Raw genomic sequence first — 13,192 nt, 5'->3', positions numbered from 1 at the left:
CGATGCCCGCCCTGGCAGTTTGGCACCGGGTGTTTGCCAACGGTGAGTGACCCCCCCTCGGCCACCCCCTGTCCTGGGGGCACCCCCGCAGCCCCCAGACCCAGCAGGGGCACCGGGGACGGGCTCTGTGGGGAGGGGGCACCGGGGATGGGCTCTGTGGGGAGGGGGCACCGGGGATGGGGCACAGGGGACGGGCTCTGTGGGGAGGGGGCACCGGGGATGGGGCACAGGGGACGGGCTCTGTGGGGAGGGGGCACCGGGGATGGGCTCTGTGGGGAGGGGGCACCTCCATCCCACCAGAAACAGCTGCTGGGTGGGAGCAGAGAGGGCTCCTGGCACGGGAGTGGGCAGGGGCACAGATCCCCCCCCTGAGACCCCACGGGTGGGCACTCACAGAGACCCCCTGGGGTGGGCACACTCAGAGCCCCCTCAATGGGCACACTGACAGGTGGGCACACAGACCCCACGGGTGGGCACTGTCCCGGCTGGGCACACTCAGGGTGGGCACTGTCAGGTGGGCACTCTCAGGTGGGCACTGTCCCAGGTGTGCCCTGTCCCAGGTGGGCACTCAGGGTGGGCACTGTCAGGGTGTGCCCTGTCCCAGGTGGGCACTGTCAGGGTGTGCACTCTCAGGTGGGCACACTCAGGGTGTGCCCTGTCCCAGGTGGGCACTCAGGGTGGGCACTCTCAGGTGGGCACACTCAGGGTGGGCACACTCAGGGTGGGCACTCAGGTGTGCACTGTCAGGGTGGGCACTGTCAGGGTGGGCACTGTCAGGGTGTGCCCTGTCCCAGGTGGGCACTGTCAGGGTGGGCACTCTCAGGTGGGCACTCAGGTGTGCACTGTCAGGGTGGGCACTGTCAGGGTGTGCCCTGTCCCAGGTGGGCACTGTCAGGGTGGGCACTCTCAGGTGGGCACTCAGGTGTGCACTGTCAGGGTGTGCCCTGTCCCAGGTGTGCCCTGTCCCAGGTGGGCACTGTCAGGTGGGCACACTCAGGGTGGGCACACTCAGGGTGGGCACTCAGGTGGGCACTCAGGTGTGCACTGTCAGGGTGTGCCCTGTCCCAGGTGTGCCCTGTCCCAGGTGGGCACTGTCAGGGTGTGCACTCTCAGGTGGGCACTGTCAGGGTGGGCACTCAGGTGTGCACTGTCAGGGTGGGCACTGTCAGGGTGTGCCCTGTCCCAGGTGTGCCCTGTCCCAGGTGGGCACTCAGGGTGTGCCCTGTCCCAGGTGGGCACTCAGGGTGGGCACTGTCCCAGGTGGGCACTCTCAGGTGGGCACTCAGGTGTGCACTGTCAGGGTGTGCCCTGTCCCAGGTGTGCCCTGTCCCAGGTGGGCACTGTCAGGTGGGCACACTCAGGGTGGGCACACTCAGGGTGGGCACTCAGGTGGGCACTCAGGTGTGCACTGTCAGGGTGTGCCCTGTCCCAGGTGTGCCCTGTCCCAGGTGGGCACTGTCAGGGTGTGCACTCTCAGGTGGGCACTGTCAGGGTGGGCACTGTCAGGGTGTGCCCTGTCCCAGGTGTGCCCTGTCCCAGGTGGGCACTGTCAGGGTGGGCACTCAGGTGTGCACTGTCAGGGTGTGCCCTGTCCCAGGTGTGCCCTGTCCCAGGTGGGCACTGTCAGGGTGTGCCCTGTCCCAGGTGGGCACTCAGGGTGGGCACTGTCCCAGGTGGGCACTGTCAGGGTGGGCACTGTCAGGGTGTGCACTCTCAGGTGGGCACTGTCCCAGGTGGGCACTGTCAGGGTGGGCACTCAGGTGGGCACTGTCAGGGTGGGCGCTGTCAGGGTGGGCACTGTCCCAGGTGGGCACTGTCAGGGTGGGCACTCAGGTGTGCACTGTCAGGGTGGGCAGTGTCAGGGTGGGCACTGTCCCAGGTGTGCCCTGTCCCAGATGGGCACTGTCAGGTGGGCACTCACAGTGGGCACTCTCAGCCCCTCAGCCCGTGCCCCTCTCTCTCCCTCTCCGTCCCCAGCGCTCCCGGACGATCTGCGCAGCCCCATGAGGATCGAGCGCGAGGAGCAGCGGAACCTGCACTTCTTCCCTCCGGAATACGGCCGTGAGTGGGGAAATGGGAATGGGGAATGGGAATGGGGAAATAGGGAATGGGAACGGGGAATGGGAATGGGAACAGGGAATGGGAATGGGGAATGGGAGCTGTGGAACCTGCACTTCTTCCCTCTGGAATACGGCCGTGAGTGGGGAAATGGGAATGGGAATGGGAATGGGGAAATAGGGAATGGGAACAGGGAATGGGAATGGGAACAGGGAATGGGGAAATAGGGAATGGGAACGGGGAATGGGAGCTGCGGAACCTGCACTTCTTCCCTCCGGAATACGGCCGTGAGTGGGGAAATGGGCAATGGGGAAATGGGAATGGGAATGGGAACAGGGAATGGGAATGGGAATGGGAATGGGAATGGGGAATGGGGAATGGGGAATGGGGATGGGGACGGGAATGGGGAATGGGGATGGGGATGGGGATGGGGATGGGGATGGGGATGGTGATGGGGATGGGGAATAGAAATGGGAATGGGGAAATGGGAATGGGAATGGGGAACGGGAATCAGAACAGGGAATGGGAACAGGAACAGGAATAGGAATGGGCACAGGGGGTGCACGGTGCAGGAGGGCAGGGGAGGGGAAGGGAGACAGGTGAGAACAGGTGAGGGCAGGGATGGGTATCCAAGGGGATGGTGTGGGGTGTCCCAGGGCTGCCCAGGTGGGGTGCACAGGTGTGGGGTTCCAGGTGTGGGTTCCAGGTGTGCCCAGCTGGGGTGCCCAGGTGCTTTCCAGCCCTGAGCTCTGCCCCGTGTCCCTCTCGTGCCCCAGAGAAGGCCGACGGGACGGCCGTGGACATCTTCTCCTTCGGGATGTGCGCGCTGGAGGTGCGGGAAGGGGCTGGGAGCCCTGGGAGCCTGTGGGGAGGGGTCACCGGCTGGGGCCGTGCCCTGTCCCTGCCCTGGCTGGGGCTGTCCCCTGTCATTGCCCTGTCCCCTGGGAACCCCCCCCCAGATTGTCCCTGTCCCCATCCCCTGGCAGATGGCCGTGTTCCTATCCCTGCCTGGTCCTGGACGTGTCCCCTGTCCCCTGGAACTCCCCCAGACTGTCCCTGTCCCTGTGCCCTGTCCCTGTCTCTGTCCCTGTCCCCCCCAGCCTGTCCCTGTCCCCTGGCAGATGGCCATGTCCCCTGTCCCTGTCCCTGTTCCTGTCCCTGTCCCTGTCACCCCCAGCCTGTCCCTGTCCCTGTTCCCTGTCCCTGTAATGCCCAGCCTGTCCCTGTCCCTGTCCCCTGTCCCTATGTCCCTGTCCCCTGTCCCTGTAATGCCCAGTCTGTCCCTGTCCCTGTCACCCCAGTCTGTCCCTGTCCCCTGGCAGATGGCCCTGTCCCTGTCCCTGTCACCCCCAGCCTGTCCCTGTCCCCTGGCAGATGGCCCTGTCCCTGTCCCTGTCCCTGTCCCCCCAGTCTGTCCCTGTCCCCTGGCAGATGGCCATGTCCCCTGTCCCTGTCACCCCAGCCTGTCCCTGTCCCCTGGCAGATGGCCGTGCTGGAGATCCAGACCAACGGGGACACGCGGGTGTCGGAGGAGGCGATCGCGCGGGCCCGGCACTCCCTGGATGACCCCAACATGAGGGTGAGGGGACCCTGGGGACCTGAGGGGACAGGCCCTGTCCTGGGTCACTGCTGGGGACAAATCCCTGTCCTGGGTCACTGCTGGGGGTGTAAATCCCTGTCCTGGGTCACTGCTGAGGACAAATCTGTGTCCTGGGTCACCCCTGGGGACAATCCTGTCCTGTATCACCCCTGGGGACAATCCTGTCCTGTGTCACTGCTGGGGACAAATCCCTGTCCTGTGTCACCCCTGGGGGTGAATCCCTGTCCTGTGCCACCCCTGGGGACAGTCCCTGTCCTGTGTCACCCCTGTGTCACCCCGGGGGTGAATCCCTGTCCTGTGTCACTGCTGGGACAATCCTGTCCTGTGTCACTGCTGAGGACAAATCTTTGTCCTGTGTCACCCCTGGGGACAGCCCCTGTCCTGGGTCACTGCTGGGGACAAATCTGTGTCCTGGCTCACCCCTGGGGACAAATCCCTGTCCTGTGTCACTGCTGGGGACAATCCCTGTCCTGTGTCACCCCTGGGGACAATCCTGTCCTGTGTCACCCCTGGGGGTGAATCCCTGTCCTGTGTCACTGCTGAGGACAAATCTTTGTCCTGTGTCACCCCTGGGGACAGTCCCTGTCCTGTGTCACCCCTGTGTCACCCCGGGGGTGAATCCCTGTCCTGTGTCACTGCTGGGACAATCCTGTCCTGTGTCACTGCTGAGGACAAATCTTTGTCCTGTGTCACTGCTGGGGACAGTCCCTGTCCTGTGCCACCCCTGGGGGTGAATCCCTGTCCTGTGTCACCCCTGGGGACAGTCACTGTCCTGTGCCACCCCTGGGGGTGAATCCCTGTCCTGTGCCACCCCTGTGCCACCCCTGGGGGTGAATCCCTGTCCTGTGTCACTGCTGGGGACAGTCCCTGTCCTGTGCCACCCCTGTGCCACCCCTGGGGGTGAATCCCTGTCCTGTGTCCCTGCTGGGTTCAAACCCACCCCCATCTCCCTCTCCTCAGTGTAAATCCCACCTTTATCTCTTACTCCTGGGCGCAAGTCCCCACCCTGCCAGCTCCCAGTGGGTGCAGCTGGGCTCTGGCCCTGTCCCTGCTGTCCCTCCTCCTGTCCCCGAGCGTCCTGGGGCTCCTGCTCCAGCTTTGGGTCCATTTCCTGGGAAATGGGGTCCCAGGCGGGCCTTGGGCAGTGCCCCCTGTGCTGGCACCTCCCAGGTGCCCAGGTGAGGGCATTGAGGGGCTGGAATGTGCCCAGGGGAGGGAGGAGAGCTGGGGAAGGGTCTGGGGGAGCTGGGAGGGGCTCGGCCTGGAGAAAAGGGGGGATCAGGGGGTTCCTTGTGGCTCTGCAGAGCTCCTGCCAGGAGGGGACCGTGACCGTGTTCACAGGGGGCTTATGGCGAGGGAAGAGACAGGGACCTGACTCCATGTGCCAGAAGGCTGATTTATTATTTTATGATATATATATTATATTAAAACTATACTGAAAGAATAGAAGAAAATGTTGAAGGAAGAGACGAGGACCTGACTCCATGTGCCAGAAGGCTGATTTATTATTTTATGATATATATTAAATTAAAACTATACTGAAAGAATAGAAGAAAATGTTGAAGGAAGAGACGAGGACCTGACTCCATGTTTCAGGAGGCTGATTTATTATTTTATGATATATATATTATATTAAAACTATACTGAAAGAATAGAAGAAAATGTTGAAGGAAGAGACGAGGACCTGACTCCATGTTCCAGGAGGCTGATTTATTATTTTATGATATATATATTATATTAAAACTATACTGAAAGAATTAGAAGGAAATGTTGAAGGAAGAGACGAGGACCTGACTCCATGTTTTCAGGAGGCTGATTTATTATTTTATGATATATATTATATTAAAATATACTAAAAGAATAGAAGAAAATGTTTCATCAGCAGACTTAGCTAAGAATAGAATCAGCAAGAATGATAACAAAGGTTTGTGTCTCAGCTCTCTGTCCGAGCCAGCTGACTGTGATTGGCCATTAATTAGAAACAACCACATGAGACCAATCCCAGATTTACCTGTTGCATCCCACAGCAGCAGATAATTATTGTTTAAATTTTGTTCCTGAGGCCTCTCAGCTTCTCAGGAGGGAAAATCCCAAGGAAAGGCTTTTTCATGAAAATGCGTCTGCGACAGGGGACAGCCAGGGGGGATTTGGCATCTGATCCCAGGAACAGGGACAGGAGGAGAGGGATCGGCCCCAGGCTGGGCCAGGGGAGCTCAGGGTGAATTTCCCCATGGAAAGGGGGGGTCAGGAGCTGCCCCGGGAGGGTTGCAGAGCCCATCCCTGGAGTGCCCCAGGGGCGAATGGGCACTCAGAGCTGGGGATGGGGCACGGGGGGAGCTCTGTGAGCTCCAGGGATCCCAGGGTCCCCGTGGGAGCTGCAGGGCCTCGCCCGGCCCTGCTGACCCCCATGGCCCTGCCCTGCCCAGGAGTTCATCCTGTCCTGCCTGACCCTGAACCCCGAGCGGCGCCCGAGCGCCAACAGCCTCCTGTTCCACCGCGTGCTCTTCGAGGTGCACTCGCTGAAGCTGCTGGCGGCACACTGCTTCATCAACCACCAGTGTGAGAGCCTGGGGAGCCCCTGGGAAGGGCCAGCAGGGGGAGCAGAGCCAGGCTGGGGGAGCTGGGGATGGTCAGGATGGAGAACACAGAGCCAGGAATGGTCAGGATGGAGAACAGAGCCAGGGATGAGAGCTGGGAATGGTCAGGATGGAGAATAGAGCTGGGAATGGTCAGGAATGAGAGCTGGGAATGGTCAGGATGGAGAATAGAGCTGGGAATGGTCAGGAATGAGAGCTGGGAATGGTCAGAATGGAGCAGAGAGCCAGGGATGAGAGCTGGGAATGGTCAGGATGGAGAACAGAGCTGGGAATGAGAGCTGGGAATGGTCAGGATGGAGAACAGAGCTGGGAATGAGAGCTGGGAATGGTCAGGAGGGAGAACAGAGAGCCAGGATGGGAGAGCTGGGAATGGTCAGGACGGAGAACAGAGCTGGGAATGAGAGCTGGGAATGGTCAGGAGGGAGAACAGAGAGCCAGGATGGGAGAGCTGGGAATGGTCAGGATTGAGAGCTGGGAATGGTCAGGATGGAGAACAGAGCCAGGGATGAGAGCTGGGAATGGTCAGGATGGAGCAGAGAGCCAGGATGGGAGCTGGGAATGGTCAGGAATGAGAGCTGGGAATGGTCAGGATGGAGAACAGCCAGGATGGAGAGCTGGGAATGGTCAGGATGGAGAACTGGGAATGGTCAGGATGGAGAACAGCCAGGATGGAGAACTGGGAATGTTCAGGATTGAGAGCTGGGAATGTTCAGGATTGAGAACTGGGAATGGTCAGGATTGAGAGCTGGGAATGTTCAGGATTGAGAACTGGGAATGGTCAGGATTGAGAGCTGGGAATGGTCAGGATGGAGAACAGAGCCAGGGATGAGAGCTGGGAATGTTCAGGATTGAGAACTGGGAATGGTCAGGATGGAGAACAGCCAGGATGGAGAGCTGGGAATGGTCAGGATGGAGAACTGGGAATGGTCAGGATGGAGAACAGCCAGGATGGAGAGCTGGGAATGTTCAGGATTGAGAACTGGGAATGGTCAGGATGGAGAACAGAGCCAAGGATGGAGAGCTGGGAATGTTTCCCTGGAGAACAGAAGGGTCCAAGGAGATCTCAGAGCCCCTCTCAGGGCCTGAAGGGGCTCCAGGAGAGCTGGAGAGGGATTTGGACAAGGGATGGAGGGACAGGAAGGGGGGAATGGTGTCCCACTGCTGCACAGCAGGGTTATTTGGGATTTTGGGAAGGAATTCCTGGCTGGGAATGGGGCAGGGTGCCCAGAGCAGCTGTGGCTGCCCCTGGATCCCTGGCAGTGCCCAAGGCCAGGCTGGACAGGGCTGGACAGGACTCAGGGCACCCTGGGGCAGTGGGAGGTGTCCCTGCCATGGCAGGGGGGGCTCCGGGTGGGGTTTGGGGTCCCTCCCACCCAAGCCCCCCCCCGATTCCCTGTGCAGACCCTGGGCAGGGGGCTCCCAGCCCCTCCCTGAGCAGGGGCTGCAGCACCCACGCCCCCCCCGTGCCTCTGCCCCAGATCTGATGCCCGAGAACGTGGTGGAGGAGAAGATCAAGGAGCTGGACCTGAACATGGTGATGGCCGAGATCCGCAGGGAGGGGCGGCCCGGGGTGCAGTGGAGGTGAGGAGGGGGGGCCCCAGAGCCTGGAGATGCCCCCAGAGCCTGGGGACCCCCACCCTGGATACCCCCCCAGCCTGGGGACCCCTCAGATTTGAGACCCCAGAGCCTGGAGACGCCCCCAGCCTGGGGACCCCCCAGCTTTGAGACCCCCCCAGAGCTTGGAGACCCCAGCCTGGGGACCCCCCTGCCATGGGCAGCAGCCCCCTTGACCCCCCTGACCTCCCTCGGACCCCCCAGACCCCCCGAATCCCCCCAGACCCCCCTGATCTCCCCTGGACCCTCTTGGACTCCCCTGACCCCTCCCTGGACCCCCCCTGACACCCTGGAACCCCCTGGAACCCCCTGGACCCCCCTGACCCCCCTGTCCTTTCCCAGGTACTCCGAGGTTTCCTTCCTGGAGCTCGACAAGTTCTTGGAGGACGTGAGGTGGGTGTGAGAGCCCCCCCTGGGGTGAGCACCCCCTGCCTGGGGTCCCCAGGGGGATGTGGGACTGGGATGGGGACACGGGGGTGTCCCTGCTGTCCTGGGATGGGGACACGGGGGTGTCCCTGCTGTCCTGGGGTGAGCACACTGGAGTGTCCCTGGTGTCCCCAGCTGTGCACATGGGGGTGTCCCTGCTGTCCCCATCGGAATGTGGGGTCGGGATGGGGACATGGGGGTGTCCCTCGTGTCCCTGGTGTCCCCAGGGGGATGCAGGGACATGGGGGTGTCACTGGTGTCCCCAGCTGTGCACATGGGGGTGTCCCTGCTGTCCCCAGGGGAATGTGGGGCTGGGATGGGCACACAGGAGTGTCCCTGCTGTCCCCTGCTGTCCCCAGGCCTGCCAGGGGATGGGCTCAGCCCTGTGTCCCCTCTGTGTCTGTCCCCAGCTGTCCCCAGCCCTGGCAGGGCTGCAGGGGATGGCATCAGCCCCCTGTCTCCTCCGTGTCTGTCCCCAGCTGTCCCCACGGGAGTGTCCCTGCTGTCCCCAGGGGGATGTGGGGTCAGGATGGGGACATGGGAGTGTCCCTGCTGTCCCCATGGGAGCGTCCCTGCTGTCCCCGCTGTCCCCAGCCCTGGCAGGGATGGCATCAGCCCCGTGTCCCCTCGGTGTCTGTCCCCAGCTGTCCCCATGGGAGCGTCCCTGCTGTCCCTGCTGTCCCCGCTGTCCCCAGCCCTGCCAGGGGATGGCATCAGCCCCATGTCCCCTCGGTGTCTGTCCCCAGCTGTCCCCATGGGAGTGTCCCTGCTGTCCCTGCTGTCCCTGCTGTCCCCAGCTGTCCCCAGCCCTGGCAGGGATGGCATCAGCCCCGTGTCCCCTCGGTGTCTGTCCCCAGCTGTCCCCATGGGAGTGTCCCTGCTGTCCCTGCTGTCCCCATGGGAGTGTCCCTGCTGTCCCCAGGGGGATGTGGGATCAGGATCGGCACACGGGAGTGTCCCTGCTGTCCCCAGGAGGATGTGGGGTCAGGATGGGGACATGGGAGTGTCCCTGCTGTCCCTGCTGTCCCCGCTGTCCCCAGCCCTGGCAGGGATGGCATCAGCCCCGTGTCCCCTCGGTGTCTGTCCCCAGCTGTCCCCATGGGAGTGTCCCTGCTGTCCCTGCTGTCCCCGCTGTCCCCAGCCCTGCCAGGGGATGGCATCAGCCCCATGTCCCCTCGGTGTCTGTCCCCAGCTGTCCCCATGGGAGTGTCCCTGCTGTCCCTGCTGTCCCTGCTGTCCCCAGCTGTCCCCAGCCCTGGCAGGGATGGCATCAGCCCCGTGTCCCCTCGGTGCCTCCCCAGGAATGGGATTTACCCCCTGATGAACTTCGCCGCCTCCCGGCCCCACGCGCTGCCCCGAGCCCTGTCCCAGCCCCAGGAGGATCCCCAGAAAGCCAAAACCCCCACGCCAGAGCCCTTCGACGTGGAGACCAGGAAGGTGAGGGCTGGTGGGGCTCACAGGGGGCCCAGGATGAGGGAAAGACGAGGATCTGACTCCGTGTTTGGGAAGGCTTGATTTATTATTTTATGATATGTATTCTATTGAAGCTATACTGAAAGAATAGAGGAAAGGACTTCATCAGAAGGAAAAGGGAAAGGAAAAGGAAAAGGATGAAAGGACAGGAAAGGGGAAAGGAAAAGAAAGGGGAAAGGAGAAAGGAGAAAGGAGAAAGGAAAGGAAAGGAAAGGAAAGGAAAGGAAAGGAAAGGAAAGGAAAGGAAAGGAAAGGAAAGGAAAGGAAAGGAAAGGAAAGGAAAGGAAAGGAAAGGAAAGGAAAGGAAAGGAAAGGAAAGGAAAGGAAAAAAAAAAAAAAAGGAAATGAAAAGGAAAAGAAAAAAAGGAAAGGAAAGGGAAAAGGAAAAGGAAAATAAAATCTTGTGACTGACCAGAGAGTCTGAGCCAGCTGGGCTGTGATTGGCCATTAATTAAAAACAACCACATGAGACCAATCCCAGATGCACCTGTTGCATCCCACAGCAGCAGATAACCATTGGGTACATTTTGTTCTGTTGCATTCTATAGCAGCAGAAAACCATTGGTTGCATTTTGTTCCTGTTGCATTCTATAGCAGCAGATAACCATTGGGTACATTTTGTTCTGTTGCATTCTATAGCAGCAGATAACCATTGGGTACATTTTGTTCCTGTTGCATTCTATAGCAGCAGAAAACCATTGGTTGCATTTTGTTCTGTTGCATCCCACAGCAGCAGATAACCATTGGTTGCATTTTGTTCTGTTGCATCCCACAGCAGCAGATAACCATTGGGTACATTTTGTTCTGTTGCATTCTATAGCAGCAGATAACCATTGGGTACATTTTGTTCTGTTGCATCCCACAGCAGCAGAAAACCATTGGTTGCATTTTGTTCCTGTTGCATTCTATAGCAGCAGAAAACCATTGGTTGCATTTTGTTCCTGTTGCATTCTATAGCAGCAGATAACCATTGGGTACATTTTGTTCTGTTGCATCCCACAGCAGCAGATAACCATTGGGTACATTTTGTTCTGTTGCATCCCACAGCAGCAGAAAACCATTGGTTGCATTTTGTTCCTGTTGCATTCTATAGCAGCAGATAACCATTGGGTACATTTTGTTCCTGTTGCATCCCACAGCAGCAGATAACCATTGGGTACATTTTGTTCTGTTGCATCCCACAGCAGCAGAAAACCATTGGGTACATTTTGTTCTGTTGCATCCCACAGCAGCAGAAAACCATTGGTTGCATTTTGTTCCTGAGGCCTCTCGGCTTCTCAGGAGGAACAATCCCCAGGAAAGGATTTTCCATAAACAGACCTGTGGCAGTGAGGGAGCTCCAGGGCAGCTGCAGGTGGGGACAGCCCTGCCCTGCTGCCACCACTGCCACAGGGACACCTGTCCTGTCAGCCCAGGGAGAGCCAGGATGGGAATTTGGGGTTCCTGTAGGAATTTGGGGTCCCTGTAGGAATTCCAGAGGGCTGCAGAGGCAGAGCCGGGATGGGAATTTGGGGTTCCTGTCGGAATTTGGGGTCCCTGTAGGAATTCCAAAGGGGTTCACGGGCAGAGGCAGAGAGAGCCAGGAGGGGAATTTGGGGTTCCTGTAGGAATTTGGGGTTCCTGTATGGAATCCAAAGGGGTGCCCGGGCAGAGGCAGAGCCGGGAGGGAAATTTGGGGGTCCTGTAGGGATTTGGGGTCTCTGTAGGAATTCCAGAGAGCTGCACAGGCAGAGGCAGAGCTGGGAGGGGGATTTGGGGTTCCTGTAGGAATTTGGGGTTGCTGTAGGAATTTGGGGTTCCTGCAGGAATTCCAAAGGGCTGCACAGGCAGAGGCAGAGAGAGCCAGGACAGGAATTTGGGGTTCCTGAAGGAATTTAGGGTTCCTGTAGGGATTTGGGGTTCCTGTCAGAATTTGGGGTTCCTGTAGGGACTCCAAAGGGCTGCCCTGGCAGAGGCAGAGCTGAGAGGGAAATTTGGGGTTCCTGTCAGAATTTGGGGTCCCTGTAGGAATTCCAAAGGGCTGCACGGGCAGAGGCAGAGAGAGCCAGGAGAGGAATTTGGGGTTCCTGTAGGAATTTGGGGTTCCTGTAGGAATTCCAGAGGGCTGCACAAGCAGAGGCAGAGCTGGGAGGGGGATTTGGGGTTGCTGTAGGGATTTGGGGTTCCTGAAGGAATTTGGGGTTCCTGTAGGGTTTTGGGGTTCCTGTAGGGTTTTGGGGTTCCTGTAGGGGTTCCAAAGGGCTGCCCAGGGGCACAGGGGCCGTGCCCAGGCTGATCCCAGCTGGGCTCTTGCAGGTGGTGCAGATGCAGTGCAACATGGAGCTGAACGAGGACAAGAGCCAGTGGCACGTGAGTGATGGGATCCTGCCCTGATCCCTGCTCATCCCGCTGGGAATGGGGCTGGGAAATGGGAAATGGGGCTGGGAATGGGATTGGGAAATGGGAAATGGGACTGGGAAATCTGCCAGTGGCACGTGAGTGATTGGATCTTGCCCATCCCACTGGGAATGGGAAATGGGAAATGGGATTGGGAATGGGAAATGGGGCTGGGAATGGGAAATGGGGCTGGGAATGGGGCTGGGAATGGGAATGGGATTGGGAAATGGCACTGGGAAATGGCACTGGGAAATCTGACAGTGACACGTGAGTGCCTGGATCCTGCCCTGATCCCTGCTGATCCCGCTGGGAATGGGGCTGGGAAATGGGAAATGGGGCTGGGAATGGGAATGGGACTGGGAAATAGGACTGGGAAATGAGAGTGGGAAATGGGACTGGGAAATGGCACTGGGAAATCTGACAGTGACACGTGAGTGCCTGGATCCTGCCCATCCCGCTGGGAATGGGAAATGGGAATGGGAATGGGATTGAGAAATGGAACTGGGAAATGGGACTGGGAAATGGGATTGGGAATGGGAAATGGGAATGGGACTGGGAAATCAGACCAGGAAATCTGACTGGGAAATGGGAAAGGGAAATCTGCCTGGGATATCAGACTGGGAGGTCTGGCTGGGAAGCCCTCAGGCAGTTTCTGTGGCACCCAAAGAACTCTCTGCTGTCCTGTGCAATGAAGGAATTCCCAAAGAAGCCACAAATTGCCCCGAGTTCCCAGCTCCCCAGTGCTCCCAGTACCCCCAGTGCTCCCAGTTGCCCCAGTGCTCCCATTTCCACCTGAATTCCCAGTTCCCCCAGTGCTCCCAGTTCCCCCTGAGTTCCCAGTTCCCCCAGTGCTCCCAGTTGCCCCAGTGCTCCCATTTCCCCCAGTGCTCCCAGTTCCCCCTGAGTTCCCAGTTCCCCCTGAGTTCCCAGTTCCCCCAGTGCTCCCAGTTCCCCCAGTGCTCCCAGTTCCCCCAGTGCTCCCAGTTCCCCCCTGAGTTCCCAGTTCCCCCTGAGTTCCCAGTTCCCCAGTGCTCCCAGTTCCCCCAGT

General features: G+C 59.4%; 1 protein-coding gene across 1 annotated transcript in view; it reads left to right on the top strand.

The window, feature by feature from the left end:
- NRBP2 (nuclear receptor binding protein 2) overlaps nt 1-13,192 on the top strand; it is a 56,486-nt gene that overhangs the window by 37,791 nt on the left and 5,503 nt on the right. The window contains exons 7-15 of the mRNA XM_066571327.1: nt 19-42; nt 1,978-2,061; nt 2,835-2,890; nt 3,542-3,637; nt 6,085-6,217; nt 7,734-7,836; nt 8,212-8,262; nt 9,597-9,732; nt 12,064-12,117. Coding sequence (XP_066427424.1) covers nt 19-42; nt 1,978-2,061; nt 2,835-2,890; nt 3,542-3,637; nt 6,085-6,217; nt 7,734-7,836; nt 8,212-8,262; nt 9,597-9,732; nt 12,064-12,117 — 737 coding nt within the window. The remainder of the gene's footprint in view (nt 1-18; nt 43-1,977; nt 2,062-2,834; nt 2,891-3,541; nt 3,638-6,084; nt 6,218-7,733; nt 7,837-8,211; nt 8,263-9,596; nt 9,733-12,063; nt 12,118-13,192) is intronic.

The sequence above is a fragment of the Molothrus aeneus genome, unplaced genomic scaffold (assembly GCF_037042795.1).
Source record: "Molothrus aeneus isolate 106 unplaced genomic scaffold, BPBGC_Maene_1.0 scaffold_43, whole genome shotgun sequence".
NCBI classification, from domain to species: domain Eukaryota; kingdom Metazoa; phylum Chordata; class Aves; order Passeriformes; family Icteridae; genus Molothrus; species Molothrus aeneus.
This window is presented reverse-complemented; position numbering and strand designations above follow the sequence as displayed.